Here is a 22175-nt window from a genome sequence, read left to right as displayed (position 1 = left end):
ATATTTAATTTAATAAATCATTACGTCTTGCATAAAATTTATAGAAATCTAGAAAACAATTGTACATGAAAATGATGAAATGCCAGAAAATTTGCCCGAATTTTAATAAGTCTTGAATCTCTTCAATTACCGTCAGTTAATTACTTTTTATTATTAACAAATAGTTATTTTAATTATTTTTAATTTTATTTCACATACTCAACGACTGCATTTTTTTTCTATACTACGGTTATTACTCCCTTTCTTTCTTTCTTTAAAAATTTACCTCGAAAGAACATTTCTCGCGAGTTACCACGTATATTAATTAACGTATTAATTATTACATAAATTAAATAATGAAAGAGGTAACGTAGGTCGCTGAAAGCCGAATCAAAGCGCTAGGTATATCGATGAAAAATATGAATTCTCAGCTGAGATAAAAGCGGAAACAACGAAGTCGAAATGAAAACGGATGTGAAAACATTCGACGAGTGACATTCGAGTGAGATGGTAAAACGCGACGATGAATGGAGTGTCGAAACGGCAAATGGGATTCAGCAATATCAAAACGACGAGCAGCGTATCCATTTCTAAAAACGTTACGTTCCCTCCAGCGTATAAAATATGTATCTATTATATCTTCTTATTTACTTGACGCGCGATGGAAGGATATGAGTTGACTGCAAATCAGACCAGCGCTAGATACAGTTCTTGCAAACTGCAAACACTGAATCATATTTACGAGAGAGATTGATTCTGAAATATATATCACGCTCAAAAAACGTCTCTTTTCATCGAAATTTTGATGATGTATCGAGAGAGATGAGTGGGTATAGAAAAAAAAAAAAAAAATACTGTGGATATGTCTAAAAATATTGAAGCTGCTACGAGCGTCAATGTAAGAATATTCGTAAAGAGCGATTTTTCTTGCTAAACATTAAAGTAGACAAACGGTCGGTGCGTAACGCTTTCTTTTATCACTGTGATATTTGGCATGCAACGAGGATCGAATTGCTGAAGGAGAAATGCGATATTAGCGAGTTTTCGTTACGAAAGTCCTCCCTATAGATTACACACGAAGAAAACTGCATACTGCGGCGCGGTATAAGTATCATCGATTTCCGATTTTCTCTACGACTCTCGAACCCCATTCCAACTCGGCACCATTCAATTTACTATACAGGATTACGGCTGCGAGATGAACCAACCAGTGTCTTTCAATATCAGCGACACACTTGTAAAATCAGTGAAATGAAAGCACGCGCGTATATACTATATCAATAAGTCGATATAAACTTGTCGAACATTGTAATTAAAAAACTTTTTGTAATATAATTTTATATGAAAGGACTTTACGTGACGTACAATGGACCGAAGAAACTCATCGAAATCGCATTGTAATGTTAAATACGACGGCAAATCATTCCTTTGTGTTACATTTTATCTTTTAATCGTAAGTCACGATTATTTCATCATTGTCGCTGTTTATATCATACTTTTTATCTGGCGGTTGAGTATCTTTCAATGAGTCTTGTCATAAAAATACGGAATAAAGAGAGCATAAAGTCCACGGTAGTAAATATTATATCATATAAATATAAATTCACTCTACTTGGAGATGCCAATAAACTTGAATTATACATAAGTATGTAAATATTAAAGGTATTCGTAAAAAAGAAATTTAGTGCTTCTATTTAACTTAGAAAGGAAATCTCTCGCCTACATTGATTTTTAATACACAAGTATAAAAAATGTATCAGAAAAAAAATTTTAACCTAGAATATTAATTTTTTCTACAAGAGATGAATGTATCATGGTTACGCAATATATTCATGTTACGGGATGCAATTATAATTTTTCGTTAAATATAGGATATTGAGCTTTTATAGCACTATGATCGCGATATGCTATTATTCATTCATAATTTGCATGAATACTTAAATATGTTCCTCGGTACAACGTGCGCGAATATTAGCCCGTTTACAGAAAAAAAAAAAAAAAATCGCTACTTTAACATGTAACTCAAAGATCCGCCGCATAAATCCAGTAACGAGCAATGCGATCGGGAGACAGTAAATGGCAAATAAAGGCCAGGATGTTTGCATCGACTTATTTAAATCCAATGTCGACCCGAAAGAGAATAGTAAGCAGGGTCGCCGTTATACCAAGAGCCTCCCCATCTTCGGTCGCTATAAAATACATTTCTGGGACGAGAGACACGGGCTTTTCCCATTCCTCGGCTCCCTCAGCGTGTCGTCGGTAATATTGCTTGCAATAAATTACACGGTCCTCTCTCCTAGCATCGCTAGCCTCTTTCTTCGCCTCATACTCTCCGTCTTCTACGTCGCGGAATCCGCCGCGTCCTGAATATCCTTCGGGACGATCCCGGACGAGACTCACGGACGACATATCGCCGAAAATTTTCACGAGAGAATGTCGAGTCAGCTGACATATCTGTCCCTATCCGCCTACAGACATTGAAAAATCGCGCGCCGGAATTTTAACTCGTAACTCGCCCACGTTTGCCTTTTTAATATCTCGCGAGCCTAATTGCATTTTTGTATACGGCATCATATTTGCGAACGACCCTCTTTCATATCTATCCTGTCGGAAATAGAAAGAGACATATCCTTTCTAACAACAAAGTATTCTTTCTCCGAGTGGAAATTGATTCACATACAATTAATACATGGTCCACGCTGGACAGTGGACTAGACGACGGATACTAGACAGATTTTTTTTTTTTTTTTTTTTTTTGAAATGACAACTTTATTTTTTAAAGAAAGTTACTAAATAATAAATACTTTCTTATAATTTATGTATATTTATTATCTTATAATTTATGCTAGCACCAAGCTAGTCACTAGTTGAGAAATATAGTTAATCTGCGCGATCTAACCACCAGCTGCAAATTCAGATTAGCTAGATAAATTTTTACTCGGGTCTGTATCCTGACATATTACAACAAAATATTATAAGAACCTTTAAGGAGAGAAAGAAAATCGGGATTTTCTTCAACACGCCGGATGCTCTTTCCGAGCGAAGTTTACTTGTAGAGAAGATACCGTCTTCTGAAATCACCCCTATAAAGAATCGCTATCTGAAAGCTGGACGTTATCTTGGGGATTAAAAGTCTTTGTCTCGAATCACTGACCAGGACGTCTACCCTGTACTTATAGGCACTCACGTCCCGCTTTAAGCGCTCGTTCGCCCTTAACCGCCCACAACCTACCCCTAACGCGTATATACCCTTCGGGTGGAAATAGAAACGCGCACGTCGGCGGCCCGAGCGCATAATTCGTGGAATATCGCGAATAAATTGTATAACCGGAAAATCTCCCCGACTGTTCGCTGATACCGCATAAAGGGACGGATTTAATATTACGGCCGGGAAATGCGATTATAAACAATGCTGCCCGTCGAGGCTTTCAGTGACCATCCCCGTGCCACTCGTCACTTCTATTGCCATTCTACACATCACAAACGAGCCTGGCTGGCGATTATTATCCCAAAGAAAAGCCGTCATAAACAGAGTTACGCGCCGCTTTGACGAAATCGCCGGACTCTTTTGTAAATAATCTTAGAGCAAACGGAGGATATTAAAATAAAAAATTTTTAAGACGTATATGTGTCTTAACCGCGCGCATTTTAACTTTGTTATTACGTATTTAAGACTTGCAATCTTTTTCCTTAAAGTTATAATTTTATTACGTGCATTTAATTACATTTTTAGTATATTGTGACATAACCGAGCTTTCTAAGAATAAAATAAGTATTTTTTATTTTTGAGACGATTAATTTATTAGATAGTTGAAAAAAGATATGCTATCGCCTACATTGTCCACTCCTAGTAGAGCGTTAAAAGACCGAACTCGCGGAATGTCGCGCGGGTAACGAGATTTAATACTTCGTCGCCGTATATTAAGTTTGCGGTGGCGCGAACAATGCCCAGGGTCGGCGACCCACAAACGCGAATATCCTGATAAAATTTAACAGCCGCACCCGCGCAATGTTCTACGCGAATCTCTCTTTTTCCTGACGCCTTGTCTCTGTTCACGTAACCCTCATACACGCGCGCTTGTTTACGCGTATTTGCATATAGCATTGCGTCTGACACCGGTCTATAGAAAGCGTAAACAAAGAAATTGATTATTTTAGCGCGACGCACTAAGGTCCGGGCAAATGTACACGACGGAACCTCTTTGCCGTAACTTATAGCTTTTACGCGAAATTCGCGGTCGAGGCTTTCCTCTGGAAAATGAAACGTGACATCTGGCTACAATTTAATGTACAACGCTGTTTTACAAAGCAAGAGGTTATTCTTTAATTAGCTTCTTATTTTTAATTAACGTGAAGAGAACATTGTGAAATTCAAATAAAAGTTTAACCAGAAGAAAATCAGTGTAGCAAAGTGGTTATAATCACGTGCTGCAGTTATATAATTTTTTATATAAAATAATAAAAAGTGCAATAAACGTTTTCTATAATAATATTAATAATAGATCAAATATTTGCAGTTATTTATAATTAATTTTATGTATCTTCGCGGATAAATTATTACTACAATTCAATAAAATAAAATTAAAAAAAATTAAATTAAATAATGACATAAATGAATAAATAGAAATGAAATATCCTAAATAACGATATTTAGAGAAATAATAATCCAACTCTCTATTGCACACGAAATTGGGAAATAAATATAGGCACTCCTTTCCAATGACAGAGATAAATTTGCGACGCGACGAACGAGGAGACGCAGATATTTAACGAATAATACCTCAGTGTTATGCGGCTCATTAAAAGTCTCGGAGGCTGTAAAATAATTCGCAACCGGAGGAGGGAAAAGAAGAGTTATACGGCGTCCGTGCCATGCTCCGCAATTAGCGGGAATCAATTTACGCCGGAAACTATTAAACATCGCTTCCTTCCGTCCTAATTTTCCGACATTATTCGCTACCTCCGCTGGCCCTGAAGACACGCCAGCCATTGTGTCGCATAAAATGCCGACGGCGCGAATAACATAAATTATGGAGTCGACACGTGTCGGCGATAATCAACAAGCCGACAAGTATACACGCGCGGCACATTGTAATTAACGAATATAATTCTCAGTTTGCAGAAACAATCCCATTTCGCGCGATGAATTACGTGAGCAAATGAAATGCGTTCTCATCGCTAATCAAAATCAATTCTCTCGATATTTTCAGTTTTTTTTTTTAATGTAACGAATATTGAATTCTTGATAACGAAAGTTATATATATCGAATATTTAACGATAAATTGGATTTTATTATACACAGTTTTTTTATACGCTCTTCTCGAGAAAAAATGAAAAGATGTTGCGGTTCAGACAATAAAACTAAAAGCCGTATTTAATTTTAAAAAAAAGTTTACAATATAAAAAAAGAAATAAGTTTGACTAAAGAAAAATTTTCTCTACTAATATCATTATGTCCGACTTATTGTTTATTCACGGTGATTTTCCGCTTCGTTTACAATGCCATATCAAGTCGAATGAGGCTTTCGCGTATTCACGTTTCCATTTGGAAAGTAAAAAAGCTTCCAGGAGAGAGAATAGTGAAAGACTTTTCGTGTCGCGGCGTTACGAAAAACACTAGTTTCACGCTCGTTCTGTGCTAAATTCCTATTTTTTCTTTCGTGAGGTTTGCTGTAATTCTATTTTTTTTTTCTCTTTTTCTCATCAATATTTTTATAGTTTACCGTTACTTTACTATTTTCGAGAGAGGAGAAAACTTATAGAAAAAGCGATTTTAAGGAGGCATTCAATGCCTTTCCCTTTTTTTTTATTTTTAGTAATATGTAATCTTATCTTTTAAAAGTTAAAAAATGTCTCTTTTAAAAATATAAATATAAAAAATACCTGTATCTATTGTTTATTCATAAAGATTGTAAATTAAAATTTTTATTTAATTTTGATTTAAAGACTATCATCATAAATAACTAAATAAAATTAATTAGTCTATATATCGTAGAGGCAAAGTTATATTTTTAAATGTTGCAATACAGCGCACGTCAAAAATAAATGAGTTTTATGACAAAAAATTGTCTTTGTGAAAAATGATGCACAAAATATATCTCATACAATGCAGGTTATTTTGTCTGTGACACGATATTTTTTATCTACATACATATATATTTATACGTTTAAATGAGACAACAAATTCATTATTAAAAAATCATGAAACTCACCGGTCGATGCGCAGCAGCGGAGTTATAAACAACAATGATGATTCTGTAACAAATAAATATAAAAATTAAATTGTAGATATTGAAATAATATTCACTGTTTAAGGAAAAATTTTACTCGTTTCTAATCTTTTAGTTAAACAATTAAAATAAGTTGTCTGTTATTTGAAAATTTATAAAAAAATTAAATTTTTCTAAAATTAAGAACATTTTCTTTATTAATTGAACTCTATTATTTTTTATTAATATTGAAACAACATAGTGATACTAATGAGTAGTAGAAAAATGTTAACTTTATGGAAAAAAAAATTGATGCTTACCCTCGGGTTGCTCCGCCGGTGCATGTTGCTTTTCCTAAGCCTCCTCCTCCTCTCAGGATGCTTGGAATGACGGGTTGATCCTTCGTCGATGTTAATCTCCATTTGTTCTCCTTTGAATATTCATTTAAAATAGAGAAAATATTTTATTTAGCTAGTATTCTCACAATATTAAGCCAACAATATTAAATTCGTATAAATAAAGCAAATTACTTTGTAATGTAAAATCAAGTGATTGATATATTAGAAACGTATGTTGTTTTAAATAATTATACCTTTCTGTACGAAGTACTCGATTCATACATATGTAGATGCTCCACGCGTGTACATTTTCCTTCGATAAAAGTTTTTCTCCCACTGATAATGTCTGGGTTGGCGAGTTGATCCCCCTTCGACGAAAGTTGATCCTCCTCTAGAGCTTCATCTGAAATAGGAAAAGATTTATCTGGTTAGCAGAATATTGAGATATTTATCACAAGGTCGCGTGTATTTGACGCGTATTATTCACACTTCGCCGGTCGTGCCCGACCGGCAGGTCACCCCAACGTGAGAATGTAAACCTCGCTCGGTACACGGGAATAACACGTACAAAAGAATGTTACAAGCGAATATTCTATTCATATAATATATGTTTCTTAATATATCACGAATATACATATGCATGTTGTATACGCCGCGGTTCTCGTTCATCAAATCTCTCTTTCACGGAGCTCCGATGAACCAACGATGAAGAAAACGCGAATATTATACAGGTATAAGTAAGGATATATCTTACTTGGAAGAGAAAAATGTGGTTGCGGATGCGTCTCCGCGTACGTTTTGAGTGCTCAATCGTCGGAAAAGGAAGGAAGGGAAAATGAACGCTGTCCACGCTCCTCGCGCTGCCGACTCCTACCTGACTTTCTACAAAGTACGCAAATAAGATGTTGTGCGAAAGAGTCATTACTTTATTATTATCACTATCACGAATATATGACGTCTACTGAAAGCACCGCACTTCTAATCTATAAAATTTCAGTTCACCGAGCTCTGACGCGAGACGATGAGACGCGAATGTGACATACGTATAAATGAGGATATTACTTACCGAAGGAAAAAGAAATAGTTCTGGGTGTTTTCGACGGAAGGATGATTGATGGGAGAAGGTAAATCACGGTGGATTACGTCTTCTTCTCCGCCGATTACGCCAAATTCTTCTAACTTAAGCGGAGCGCCTCTGCATACGTCTCACGTGCTCGATGGCCGGGACCGGAAGAGAAGGAGAATGGGCACGGCGTGCGCGCGCCGTCAGGCGGCCGCTCGCGTCTCGCTCTTCACCCCCCGCGTCTATCGCCACCTGCGTTTTAAACGTACAGCTACAATTCACTTTAGCGCATTATAAATTAAAAAATAAATTATACGCCGAATATTATATTGAATGTTAACTTTGATATACGACGAAATTGTAACTGGCGGATAAGTTTCTCTGTTGAAAATTGTTACAGTAAATTAGTCTTTCTTTCTTTTTTTTTTTTTTTTTTTTTTAACGTAGAAAAAGTAAGAGTAAATAACGCGCGCGAATGTAATGTCTTTAAAAAGCCATGTTTAAACGAATCGATCAATTATTTGTATCTTACGTATTTAATTAATTAATCAAAAGAAATGTAAATTAGATTTAAAGAAAGAAAAGCGTTTAAAATACTATGTAAGATACGTGCGTACATCTGTAGGTTTGTTGCTGAAAGTTGTTAAATGTAGAACGGTTTTCTTTAACGTAAAAGAAGCAAGTCACCAACGCGCTTTATATTTTAAAGAATGTAAATTCAAGGCACATGTACGCGTCTAACGTCCACGTTTTATCTAGGCGACGCCGAATTTGGTTGAATGTATATTTCATATCGGTCCTCTAGTCGCGAATGCCGCGCTGATGATACCGGGATCTCTCTCGTGTGCAAAGCCTGGAGAACGCGTTCCCTAGGAAGCTGCGCTCGTCAACGAGCTCTTGTCAGGAAGCAATAAATATCGTCGCTCGTAAATATCACAGTTAGCACCAATAAATCCCGCGTTACTTTGAAATCTCTGTACATGAAGTAAAGTCCCGAAGGACGCTTCATTCACATTCTGCGCATTCGTTAATGCCACATTGTACATTTAAAGATTTGACGTCTGAATATTTTAAAGATCACAAGTAGGAAGATAATCCAACTGGGTTACTCATAATGAGCATCGCGATGGCCAGAGGTGATGAATTTGTTGTTATAGATTTCTTATTCGGTTTAAGAACTTTATCGAGCACGTCAGACATGATATATCTATAAAGTACAATATTGTCTTGGGGGATATACTCTTATGCGGAAAAATTTAAAGTTACGCGCATATCGCACGATCGAAACTACAGTGGACAAACTATCAAAGTATATACAAGGTATTTCCTAGTTCTCGAGATAGCCAAAGTTTCAACGATGTGCCCTGAATTCTGAGTCAAACACTTTAGACAAAGCCGTCATTACAGTATTATATTACCTTTGTAATCGTGATAGAGAAAAGTTATCTTTTAGAAATAATTTTTATGAATTACACGGTTTGAAAATTATTACAAAATAATTCATAAAAATATTACTGCAATAACCTGTCGAAACGTGGCACACATCTCGAGAATTGCTCAATTTCGGGAGCTCCTTTTTTATCCCTCCCGCATTCTCGTTCAGGATATGCCGGTTGGGGTCAAGCCAGATAAATGGATTGTCGAGGACATCCTTTCAAGAATGGAATTCACCCTCGATTCTGTTTGCGTAACGAAACACGGAATAATCGCCACGCGCGATCGTACTTAAATCAAATAAAAATAAAATAAAAAAAACGGCGAGACTGATATTATTTTATATTAACGGATATTTAAATTGCATTTTAATCGCATTCTACGCGAAAGAAAGAAAGCGAACGGCGTGTCAATATTCTATCAATACATTACCGATATCATTCCTGTTTTATGCTTATAAAACTTGAATGTATAGTTCTCCAATGTGTATCTTTGTATTTTACTCTGAAAAGTGTTACGCGATATTATTGCGTATTATCATCCTGATTGACAGAATAATTGGAAAGCATGCGCGTCGTACTATCTACGAAAAAATTTACCGTCAACATCTCGTTGAGATTGATTTATGCCGCTTGAGATTCGCATAAATCTCACATGTAGTTGGAAGTAAAGCTAACTTATTAATGAACGCGCCAACCTAACATACGATGCGTAAACTAAGCCAAGAGGCGCAGCTTCTGCTCGCAGTTTTCCATCGAGAACTATTCTCCTCGTGTCGTTCCCATGAGATGCATCCGCCACTCCTTGTGTGCGCGACGATGTTCTTTGCATAATGAAACGATATCGCTCGAGTCTGAATTTTGATTTTTCCCTGAGATTGAACGCATTTCCGACACCTGCATTTTTTTTTTCTTTTTTTTTAACTTCTTGCGATAAACATCGAAAGGAAATTAAATTCGACGACGTTCAGCGCGCCTTAAAAAATGAATATCTGTGAAAGACGGTAAAATCGAGCGAAAAGTCTTCCCCGAGAAATTCAAAGCTCATCCTCGAGAGGATCCTCGATTAACGCGCGAGAGATGACTTCGACGAGATCAGTCGCACCTTGTTAACCCCGTGTTACCGCGTTTCCCTGGCGATTCACGGGTGCGCCGATATAATTCACATTGCGCGGCTCCTCTTCCGCCCTCGTCTTATTGCCGGAATAACGTAATATCGCCAACGTCTAGTCGACAAGATCGTCGCGACGACGAAGCGCGAACGCTAAGACGCCTCTCCATCCGACTTAACGACATTCTCGGTGGCGGATTAGGTCGGGCGAGGCGGTAGTCAGGGCATAGAGCGAGACGGGGTACACGGGGGATGCACCGTGTCGAATAGGATGGGATTAGCTGGAGATCCGGCGAGCCTTGAAGCGCGGATGCTGCGCGCTTAGCGAGATGCTGCGCGCGAGATTTTCACGGGTTCGCATCGTTTACGCGCGATTTAGTGGAAGCGTTTACCCACTTTGCGCTTTTAGCATAATGCAACACCGTCGAATATTGAGGTGCAAAGCGCGGTTGGGAGCAACTCGGGCTGCAACCAACGTAGATACCTCAGGCGGCGTCGACTTGATAGCTGCATCAAGCCGAGCATTTATTTAGCAAAGGGAAGAGAAATTTTTAGTCCAACAATTTATCTAAGAAAGGATGAAATTTTGTAATTCATATTTCACGTTGATTAAATAAAATCTCTCGTGCCGGAGATGGCATATTTTAATTATTAAAAGTTATTTAATTAAAACCGGTACCAACTTTTTGATCTTGTAATGCACCGGTCGAACGTTTTAAGTATTTCTTTCTTGTTATAGTATTGCTAATTGAATTCGTTATTTTTCAGGAGTCCGACAGCCTGGCGGTATTCTCTGAGTTGCTGAGATACACAAGCGTGCGTGAGCTGAGTTTATGCAACGCACGCTTACATTTAGCGGTGCACGAGGGTCCTTTGGCGAGATTAGGACGTCGTGATGACGCGGGCGCCGAGCTCTTGCGAGCTGCACCACCTCCAGCTTGTCCCGCGATCGTTTTCCTGAGATTAGCCGGATTTCAGGTGAATATGAACATTTCTTTATATTGGAATTTCTTTTTAATATTAATAGCTTTGTGTTCTCTCTTAATAATATTTTCTACAATTTTCTACAATTGTTTGAAACATTAATTACTTTTTTTTTTTTATTAAAGGATCAATTTTTCCTCATCGTAATCTCAATTGGCATCGAGGATTTGACGTTTGTCATTGAAATCTCATACATGTCGAACAATTGGACTTCAATATATGGGTTTAAATTATTTTGTAGAGGATTACGTGAAACGGAGTATAAAATAATTAACGGTAAACCTCTGAAAGGGATCTAACTCGCCTATAACTCGCCGACGAACTTGATTCTATAACACAACAATGCTGCAATGACATATGCAATCCTATTATACTGGAATAACCGTACGAAGCTTTGACCATTTGCTGATGCAGTTACACGTCTTCGAAATGCACCGTGCATATCCCGTGCCGTTACGGGAAGATAACATACGTATACGGCGTCACGATTCCAGTAGACGCAGATGTAGCTGTCTACCGACTGTCTCTCCGAGCTCTCTGGATATACAGGAGCAGTGTAGCTATCGTGTTCCCGAGATCTGGGCTGGAACCATTAGACACACCCGCGCTCTATCCACGGCGGAACAGTTCGTGATGCGAGTCTCTTCTCTTGCGGAGATGATTCGTCTCGTTTGAAAAATGGATCTCCGTTACCGGCCCGTGAAACACGCCACGAAGAAAATCGGTTAGCTTGCTGGAACGCCGACTATCGCGTTTCCCCTCGCTTAATATCGTTCCCCTTCCTCCGCGGATAATTCTGATCCCGGTCAGGAAATTGCGAACGTGCTCATACCCCATGTAACATCCCCTAATATCGTTTCACCGAGAGCGCGAGTCCAGACAAGAAATTTGAGAATCCAGAAGTCTTGCAAAAAGACGCTGAGAAAAAAATTAATTATCTTCTGGCCCGTATATCACTGAATTTCATAAAATTTATGCGTGCACTTTTTCGGAATCGAAAAGAAGAAAATTTTCTTATCCCTTGGCAGTTTTAAACGAGGACATTTTAAAATTAATGAGTTTACGCTCTGATAAGTCACGCACAAATAAACGTGCGCTGAATGCGTGATATTTCTCTAAAGATTTTTCACACGATAGTTACACAGGTTCTAAATATCATCGTTGAATTACAATCTATTTAATAAAAGAGAACATTTTGACATTTTCAAAAATAATCCTCAGCTATTTCTCACTCGAATGAAAGAACCATTAATATTTATAAAAAGAAAAGACGATGCTCAAGTAACTATCTCGTTGTACATCGCGAACGTCAGTTCCATGCTCGGATCGTTCGCCAGATCTCGTGTCCCTTTCCTTTCTTATCTATAAGTCATACATTTTCTATTACATGCGCAATTACTGTCGGCCGCACGGCGCTGGCGATAAATATAGGACGACCTGGACCGACATTCGTCTTCGTGGTCCCCACATTAAGCCGACCTCCAATTCTACCTCCCTTCGCTTTCACACAGGATGGCCCTAAAATAAATCGCTAAACTTCAACGTCATGTTCCTCATCTTTGCCAATTTATAATTAGATTTTTTTCTTAACAGATATGTCATTGCTTGCGTCGAGATATCATTTATGTACTTTTACTTTAATTAATTATCTAGCAAAAGATATAACAACGAGCGAGACAAATAGCATGTGATAAGATCTGCTGACGGAATTATTTCTAATGTGCAGGTGACAGTGAACGATCGTCTAGCATTGCGCGGACCGTTGCTGCTTCCGTTCCTGGCGGGTTTCACGTCGCTGAGCGAACTCGACCTGTCACTAGATAAATCAACGATCGGCGGTAGCAGCGGCTCGCTCCTCTTCATCGATGACAAGATCTTGCAGCAGTTCTTCTGCTGCCTGGCAGCGCATTTTCGTAGTCTCCAGTCGCTCCGGATCAATTTCTGGCGAGTGACCTTGGAGGACAGTGACCGCACGATGCGACAGATTGCTAAGCACCTTAAGGTGTGCGGCCTGAGCTTTCTCAGGGCAAACGGCTTGATCGTCACCGACAGCGCTAAGCGTGTGCAGATGGAACACGTGTTCATACAGACGATCCTCACGCACTTGCAGTGTCTTACGTGGCTGTGCCTGGACGGCGTCGAGTTGACCGAGACGCAAGCTACTAGCGTGGGTAAGTGCGTGCGGGATCGTTATCCCGGCACCACCCTAGAAATCAGCGCCAAAGACGTGCACGTGAGATCAGTCAAGGCTCTAGTGACCGCGGCCGAGGAGGGTGGCAGAACGGAGGTGGTTTACACCGGCGGCTCTAGTTGCCGTTTGAAGATCACGAAGCTCCAGAAAGGTGGCCGGGGTAAGAAGAAATGAAGGGATCACGGGCGATAATTTAAAGAAAGTGATTCTGGCACACACAGTTTACCGCGTGGTAAAAGAGAACGAAGAGAATCGATCGAAACGAGATTGATTGATCTCTTTGTGAACAACGATTGTGAAACTAAGGGAATTCTGAGGAGATCGAAGGAGAAAAGGCACGAAAAGAAAGGATTAAGTCAACAGATCATGCTGGAAAAGGAATCCGAAGAAGCGAGCGGAGAGAAGCTCAGAGAATCGGAAAAGGGATTAGATAAGACGAAGATATAATGTAGATTTTCTAGGTACGGCGTATATTGAAGAGTATACGTCGAGCGTGCATCGACATTGATCTCGGCTGCGTGAGACGCATGTAGAATGAAGAAGGAGATGAAGACGTAGAGAGTATGAAAAAGGGAAATGCGGGTTAACTTTGCGGATTTTCGTCTTACTGTGATTTCGTTTCCTGCGCGTCAGGCGCGCTCACCTACGATATAGACATTATAGATTATAGCGATTTATTAGATCTCGAGAACGATTCGAAGGTAATGAGAGGTGCACTACGCTTACGCTCATCTAACACGTTCGAGAAATTAACGAGGTATTAAAAGAAGCGCAAACACGCAAATAGTGGTCTAGGAAATCACTTTCGCTGCTTTAGCAAGATTTTTGACGGCATTACTTTTCGTCGGAATCGTGTCACATAAATAAAAATAATACCAAAGCAAAATCATCTATTTAAAAATGTAAAAAATGTCATTTTAAAGCAATTCTTTTTAAGCACCCGTTTGTTAATAATTTTGGTACACGAACACGTTTGTAATATATTTGTTTTAACTTTTATATCTTTTTCACATATATTTACTATAATTTTTTTAAAGACTTCTTTATTTTTATAAGCACAGTAAGTTGAATTATATTCAGTCATATCTCGAAATATTTGTTTCGATAAATGAAAGCAAGATCGTGCTTGCTTCGTTTTATATTCTACCCAAATAGTACCTATAATTAAATTTCTACGAATCTCGTTACTGTTAAAGAAAATTGATTCAGTGAGATGAAAAAAGATATTCGATGTCATGTGGAGGAATATTTTTCTCCACATTATTTGGCGGAGCGAAAATAAAAGAAAGAAAGTGCAGAAATAATCGCGCGAGAATAAAAGAATGTTTAAGCGGAAGGAAAAGAGGCTGTTGCGATTACATAAGTATCGTTCATTGTTGTTAGATGGAGATGTAAGATACGATTCAGAGTAATATATTATTAGCGGAATAGATCACGATCATTACGATATTATTAAATGTTACAATCGACCGTCATTCGCGATCGGCGAGATGCGGGCCGAGGTGCCGATGGCTTTACCGTGAGGGTGGCGCGTTGTTGGGGATTTGGAGAAATTTTATAGAATAAATTTTAAACAATAGGCACACAACATATACAAACTCACGTGTGAACACTTAAAAACAGATATGGAATTTGCTACGATGAGCGGCGACGGCGGCTGGCGTACGTGACTGCCCCCACTCTCGGCCGCCGAGTACGGGGGGGGAGTGTAGTAGGCCGCATTCTCCCTCTGTCCTCTGTCCTCTGTGACCGGTGCTCCGCGACACATCTACGCGCGTGTTTCGTGTGAGATTCGACGTACACCACGCCAAGATAATGTACGCTAGCCGCCGTCGCAGCACCACGAACATCATTCCTGACGATAAGTGTGCATACATGCGTTTTCGTGGCTCACGGGACTTGAAAGAAAAGAAAGTCTCGAATACTTATAATTCTTACGATAGAAGACACATTTAAATAAACATCCGACGCAGACTATTGTTGTAAAAAGTAATTAATTGTTATAATTAAAATGACTGCCAAATTGTAATATCATAGAACTCGCGCTTTTCGCGCGTCGTAGCGCTAAACTCGACCGTTTTTGAGATTCTGCCTAATAAAAAAAAATCAGTCTTGAACGTCATCATGGACCAGTAATCCACTGCCGATCGGGTTTAATGCTAAATGTTGACTACAAAAATTCTAATACCATTTTTTCAATGTTGTGCAAACGTTTCTATAAAGAAACGTTCCTCGAACCAACTAAAAAATGCCATAGATTGTTTTAAACGTGCCGAAAACAATTCTACGCAACATGATTTCGATCGATTGATCGTATTATCAATGCGTCAACGATAACTGCCAATCAACTGGAACCACCAATGAAAATATAAGAAAACAATTAACGAAACGCGAAAAAATACTTACTGATTTTTAAATTTCGTATACAAAACGCCAGTCAAAAGTCTTCACCATTATTTATATAATTGTAACATATACATATATGTATATGAACACACATACGTTTACAATTATTTTTCTCCTTTCAAATATTTTAAATTATTTATTAATTATTATATATGGTTGTTTTAAACTCTAAATTTATCTTCTAAAATATTAATGTAAGCAGAGATCACTCTGCTTAAAGACTTTTGACCGGCATAGTCGAGAAAAATAATCTCGTTAAGAATTTTCACTCCTTTCTCAAGACATTTTTCCGATCTACAATAACATCTCGCGTAATTCTTAATTATCTGACTAGATACGTAAATGCTCCCGCTCGAGCATGTGTACGACGAATTTTGTCATTTTTGATAGTTTGCTATGTACATAAAAGTTTCGATTATACCGCGCGGCGCGACGTGGCTACCGCACGGTCTGTTAAACATTTGTGAGAACCCGTTTTACGAGAAAACCAGCACTCGGTAAGACTGAAACTGACGTTACACATACATAAAAAGAGAGTAAAACATCCGCAGAAATATACATATGCAAAATACACGCTGGCCGAGCGATATATCCGCGACGACTTGCGAGATAAACGCCCAACGTATCCACATGTGGAATCAACTTGAGTAATTTTATTATGAATATTTATGTATTTATATGTGTACACATATCCTCTCCAAATAAATGTAATATGTGTTTGAAAACTTTATTGTAATAATCTTAAATTGCGACATAATGGTGGACGAACTTTATGAGAAATTCATGCGACATTAAAAATTATCAGCTGACTTGTTTCATACTATTCCCCAATAAGATAAAAATAATATTTACTTGTCAATGCAATATGTCAAAATTAAAAAGTATGACTTGTGCAGAAGTTAAAAATATGAACGATTATCTGATTAGTAATAACGTAGGCCGTTAATTGATAAATGACTTTCAATTATCATAAATTGTAAAAATTTAACCTTGTTTATTCGAACACATACGCAAAAAAAATGAATTGTTAAAAAATAGAGCGTGTATTACAAGTGACTTTATTACTTATACATCTCCTTTTTATAATAAATGAATTACACGCAATTCGCGTATATATAAATCTATAATGAGAGTAGTTAGGAAAACGTAACAAGATTCACTTACTATAATCATTTTCTTTCATGCGTTATAGCAGATACGTCTCGATTCATATAGAGAACATTGATTATCGCGCCTGTCATGCGACTGTGATAGATGTTTCTTCGTAAAATGAAATAATCGAAAGTTTATTGCAATACCCTATCACTCATAACATTTTGGCTTGCGTCATCACAATCGAACTCAATAACATCTCTAGGTGCATTTATATTAATATATATTATAACGCGCGCGCGTATAATTATAAATTAATATATATTACAATATATAAATTATATATTATAATATAATATATATTAATATACATACACACGTGGAATGTAACTCGCTATTGTTATCAACCCCTTTAGATATCTCCTAAATTGCAATAAAATCCTTAGTCCGTCATGCAATTAAGAGGATAAAATTTAAAAAATAATCGTATTAAACGATTTCTCGATTATCCGTAGCATACTTGGGCATTAAAGTACTTATTTTATATTACATTTAAAAAGGAAGTATTCTGCATAGTAAGTCAAAGAGGAAATTTTTTTTCCAGAAAGAAAATATTTTATAAATCTCGCATCTCCCGAACACTTGGATTCCAGCATAAGCTCCGATTCTTTCACATCGTTAACTTTCAATATTTTTTGTTTATTTGGCTACAATTGGCATTAGCCTAATAACATAATTATAAATTATATACAAATAATATTACATAAATTCGTCCAACAGATTGTGCATACATAACCGGAACGATTACTCAACAAATGTTCCACACATGCTAAGTTATATTTCTGAGTTAAAAGTTGTGTTACAATAACAAGGAAGGAAATACTTAGCATGGACGGAAAAATATAAATTGCAACCTCTTTTAGATTATTGTATAAAAATGATAGGTATATTTTTATGTAAAATTATTTTTCTTCGTGTTATGTTGGTTATTTACTATATACGTCATTTTTCTTATTTCTTGCAGATGACTAGCTTTTTGTAGCTGTCCCCGGATTGTTATGGCCGCTTACGTTATTCTTATATGTGAAATTCCACTTCAAACTTATAACTTTATAGAAACAATAATAATTATTTTAAACAATTGTGTAAAACTAAGTAATATTTTTTGTTTTCGGAAGTTTCATTAAAAAGTATTCTTACAAACGTACCTTAAGGTATCTTTGCAAAAATAAAAAATCTAAGCCAAGCTATTCTTATATTAGAATATAACTAAGTTAAACCTGGATCTGAAATGCTTACTTGTAATAACAAATAATTACAAGTTGAGGCTCGCATAAAGAGCATATAAGCCTTTACTCCGACAGAGGTAAAAGATTTATATAAAAGATGAACAAATCGTTCCAAAAGAAAATATAACTGACTTTTGTTCTAATCTAATATCAAGATCAAAATGAGAAATAAATTTATCATATATCATGTTTTATAAATCACTCGATTTAAATTAATAATTTGATTCGATTAAAAATTCTTCAGAAATTTTAATCGCTCCGTATCAGTAGTTTCCTTTTTTAAGGCATACACTCCTCAAACGATTTGTAGTTCAAGATGATACCGACTGCCGTTCCAATGTGCACAATCACAGACTTTTGACGTAGCGAAGACATGCTGCGGCACTCTCGTGTTTCCCGTCTCTTTATGACAAAGTCTGCAGACAGGCACACTTCTATTGTAGTCGTAACAACACTCCGTGATACACGTGCCTTTCGTGGATCACATAGGAGCGTAATCGAGCTGGACTGTGAGATGTCTAACACCCGCCGCTTGGAAAATCTTTTGTGTCGTTATAACGACAGATTTGGGATCCACTTCTCTAGCCACCTCTAGTTTCAGGCATCCAACGTACACGTCTGAGCAAAGAGTCCAAAAGTGCGGCTCCTGTACAGTATAGACGCCAGGTATCTGCGTCACTTTGTTGTAGCACTGCGGTAAAATGTGATCCAAAGCGGCCGGCTGCCTCTGCATCAGAATCTCCCAAGACTCTTTCATCAATGAAATTACACTTAACACTATCAATACTGCTATGAGCATAGAGCAAATCGGATCGGCAATCATCCAGCCAAACATCTGCATCAGTACTGCAGAAATGATTACCCCCACAGAGCCGAGAGTGTCTGCGAGTATGTGTAGAAATACACCCTTCATAATTTGTGAGTTTGTACCAGTGAAGGACGTTTCCACCTCGACGTGATGGTCGTAATTATGATTTAGAACAGAGTAGTCATGATTCTGGGAATGAGAATGACCATGGTGTCCCCTCCCACTTTGATTGTGACCGTGGTTATGACTGTGTCCATGCCCATGGCCTCCATGGCCGTGTCCATGCTTAAATGCACATATTCCTACTAAATTTACTATTAGCCCTAGTACAGAGACCACAAAAAGCCTCTCGTGTTTGATCTCTGGTGGCTCGATAGCTCTTTCCACTGCCTCTGACATAATAAACAGAGCTATAAACAGCAGGAGCAATGCATTGACAAAACCACCTAACACTTCAGCTCTAACATATCCATAGGAATATCTGTCGTTCGCTCTCCACTTTGTAATTACAGACGCTGCTAATCCAAACAGCAGACCGGTACAGTCGAAAAACATGTGGAAACTATCGGAGATGAGACCGAGGCTGTTGGTCCATATTCCATATAATAATTCGACGAAGGCAAAGGACAGGTTAAGTATCAGAAACAGGAATAAATTGCGGGTATTTTGGTCGGAGAATATAAGGCGTTTCCAGCTATACAACTTCTCTTTGACCCTGCTACGGAAGTTGGAACGAGAGTCGCGCTGATTATGCGAAAGCGGCAGCATCTTGGAGTCACTGTGATCTCACGAGCCTGAATCTGTCCTACAAAGAAAAAGTCGAGTATCATAACAAAACGGTCAATAAAAGGCATATAAGTGAAAGCATTCGAATAAAACAAAAAACACAGCAGTGAGTGAAGCCCAACGTTGAAATAAAGTAAACTTAACAGATACAGTTATCCCGCATTCATCGGAAACTGTAATTACATCTTTCGAGCGGAAAAACAAAGCAACCGTTTGCGTTACCGTCAACGTGTACAAGCAGTTACGTACATATGTTGCCAGAGAACATCTCGTTGCATCGAGGTAGCCACCCAAAAATCACGATAATTGTTAAAACCAAATGCACAGCTGTTACCGAAGAGGCTCCGGAGTACTCTCGGGAACGTGAGAGGCGACGAAACAAAGCGTTAGCGCCGGTCGATCGAAATGCTAATCGCGACGACGTGCGGCGTTCGCAGCTGTTCGACACGCGTCAGGTACAATAATTGGAGCAACACGTACATGTGCATGCATACATGCATGCGTAAGAGCGCGGCACGCGACACGTCGGGAGCGGCGGGCACCCTAACCTAAAGTAACTCTAGCGGGACTTACCTGTCGCACCGAGTTCGTTGCGCCGATGTCAATCCGTCATCCCGTATGGCATACCGGCACGTCAAAGGCGCGCAAAGTGGACTCGCAATTTCAGTAAGTGACAGGAAGACACACGATGAACAAGAAGCGTGGCCATGCCGCGTGGTCCCGGTCACTCAACTCTCTCCGGTCGAAGACGGCAGCGAGAAACGTTGTGAACAAACACGCGAAATAAAACCCGACTATTCACGCCCCTTGTGATCTTTATTTCACCCACCGGGCCTTTTGGCCAGCCCGCGACACATCCACGTACCACCGACTTCAACCAACGTAGTACCGTAACCTATGCGTTCGAAAATTCACTGCGTCGCGATCGTGATTTACGTAGTGTCGCCGGTGGATAAAGATGGTGTCGTGATCGCCGCCGGAAGTGATGCCGCGCACTTTCATGGTTCACAGCCGACTTCCTGTCTCTTCCTTGCGCGACAGCCACCATGGTAAGTTCACGTGTGAATTTTGCAAGTCTCGAACGACGTATTTTACAGTGATCCCGTGTTAGATTCGATAGATATTACGCAGGACGCGAGAGTCCCGAAAAATGGTAAACACCGATTACACTGCAAGTCACACGCGATAAACTTGTTTTATTTACGGATCGTGGAGCGTCTCGTTCTTTGTAGGATCCATGTGCCACAAATTTCTGTTCGTGTAGTTTTCATTAAAATAAGAGCATCGAATGCAATATTTAGCCTTTTGGAAAGTAGATCTCGTTCCGAAAATCACATTCAATTATTTTAATAGATTGAGATCAAGATTATTCGCAACATAACCTCTCTGAGTTTTAACCCTGCCTAATGTTGTGAATTTTATTCATTTTAAAATTACATTATCGTGAACGTTTATTGAAAAATAACTTGTTCGAAAGCAATGTGACAATATTTTAACGAGATTTGAATACCTTTGTAATCAATGATGACTAATTATTTTCTAGATAATCTATGACAGTAAAATACTGATTTAATGAGTCTGATTATAACTTCTGGTTTCGATTAAACTTTGTCTCGTTACGACCGTGTCTTATACTCAATATATTTTTATAGCCGCCCAAAAAGGACACGAAGAGTTCTTCAAAACAGCCCCAGAAAACCCAGAAGAAGAAGGAGGGTGGATCTGGAGGAAAAGCTAAAAAGAAGGTTTGTACATTTTTTTGTTGTAAACTTTGCAATAAATAATTTTAAACAATTCAACTTGTTTCATGTGCACTTTCATACTTGATTGGTTGTGGAAGAAAAAATATTTAATGAGTTAAATAACATTTGAATTGCTCATTAATTTTAATATATTAGAACATTGTTTTAATATGACTTTTTTTTCTACATTTTTGCAGAAGTGGTCTAAAGGAAAAGTACGAGATAAATTAAACAATCAAGTACTTTTTGACAAACCTACATATGAGAAGCTAATAAAAGAAGTTCCACAATATAAATTGATTACTCCCTCGATCGTTAGTGAAAGATTGAAGATCAGGGGATCTCTTGCCAGACGAGCACTCATAGAACTTCAGCAAAAGGGTTTGATCAAACAAGTTGTACAGCATCATGCGCAACTTATCTACACACGTACTACTAAAGGAGATGATCCACCGGCATAATATGTAAACATCAATTTAATAAAACATTTTTAAATCAACATGTAATTCTCTACTTTTCCAGAAGAAATTAAAAATTTTATTTATGCAATTTTATTTGAAATATAGCACCAAAAAGAAGAACCCATACTTTGTTCTTGCATTGTACATAATATAAAATATATTCCTTACTTCTGAAGATATAATTCATTATAAAAATAGGATTTTTTTTATAATTTAGAAATAACATTTTAACATTTTATTATATTGAATTATGTAGAACATATTACATTTTTACATTTGAAA

General features: G+C 37.9%; 3 protein-coding genes and 1 long non-coding RNA gene across 6 annotated transcripts in view; 2 read left to right on the top strand and 2 right to left on the bottom strand.

Annotated features, from left to right (window-relative positions):
* The window catches only part of LOC139112357 (uncharacterized), a 59270-nt gene extending 42616 nt beyond the window's left edge, over nt 1-16654 (top strand). Inside the window, exons 9-10 of the mRNA XM_070673330.1 lie at nt 10903-11112; nt 12845-16654. Of these exons, the coding sequence (XP_070529431.1) occupies nt 10903-11112; nt 12845-13483 (849 nt within the window). The 3' untranslated portion in view covers nt 13484-16654. The remainder of the gene's footprint in view (nt 1-10902; nt 11113-12844) is intronic.
* LOC139112382 (uncharacterized) lies at nt 5869-8197 on the bottom strand. The gene is made up of 3 exons (XR_011547371.1): nt 6782-8197; nt 6510-6619; nt 5869-6235 (listed from the first exon to the last, which is right to left on the bottom strand). It is a non-coding gene; the product is annotated as an uncharacterized lncRNA (long non-coding RNA).
* A 103-nt stretch (nt 16655-16757) lies between the features above and the next one.
* Znt86d (zinc transporter 86D) lies at nt 16758-20581 on the bottom strand. Of its 2 annotated transcripts, none has more exons than XM_070673346.1 (2): nt 20264-20581; nt 16758-19709 (listed from the first exon to the last, which is right to left on the bottom strand). In XM_070673346.1, the coding sequence occupies exon 2, from the start codon at nt 19670-19672 to the stop codon at nt 18578-18580; it is 1095 nt and encodes a 364-aa protein (XP_070529447.1). In that variant the 5' UTR covers nt 19673-19709; nt 20264-20581; the 3' UTR covers nt 16758-18577. The 2 variants fall into 2 exon arrangements, with proteins under 2 accessions (XP_070529447.1, XP_070529448.1); XM_070673347.1 differs by lacking the exon at nt 20264-20581 and adding an exon at nt 19940-20230.
* Nucleotides 20582-20601: 20 nt separating this feature from the next.
* Nucleotides 20602-21931, top strand: Rps25 (ribosomal protein S25). 2 transcript variants are annotated; one of them, XM_070673358.1, is made up of 3 exons: nt 20602-20739; nt 21343-21435; nt 21630-21931. In XM_070673358.1, exons 1-3 carry the CDS (start codon nt 20737-20739, stop codon nt 21891-21893), a joined length of 360 nt encoding a protein of 119 aa, XP_070529459.1. In that variant the 5' UTR covers nt 20602-20736; the 3' UTR covers nt 21894-21931. The 2 variants fall into 2 exon arrangements, with proteins under 2 accessions (XP_070529459.1, XP_070529460.1); XM_070673359.1 differs by having other exon boundaries at nt 20729-20843.
* The last annotated feature ends 244 nt before the right edge of the window (nt 21932-22175 follow it).

The sequence above is a fragment of the Cardiocondyla obscurior genome, linkage group LG28, assembly GCF_019399895.1.
Source record: "Cardiocondyla obscurior isolate alpha-2009 linkage group LG28, Cobs3.1, whole genome shotgun sequence".
In the NCBI taxonomy this organism is placed as follows: domain Eukaryota; kingdom Metazoa; phylum Arthropoda; class Insecta; order Hymenoptera; family Formicidae; genus Cardiocondyla; species Cardiocondyla obscurior.
The sequence above is the reverse complement of the archived record's forward strand: the minus strand, read 5'-3'. Positions and strand labels throughout refer to the sequence as shown.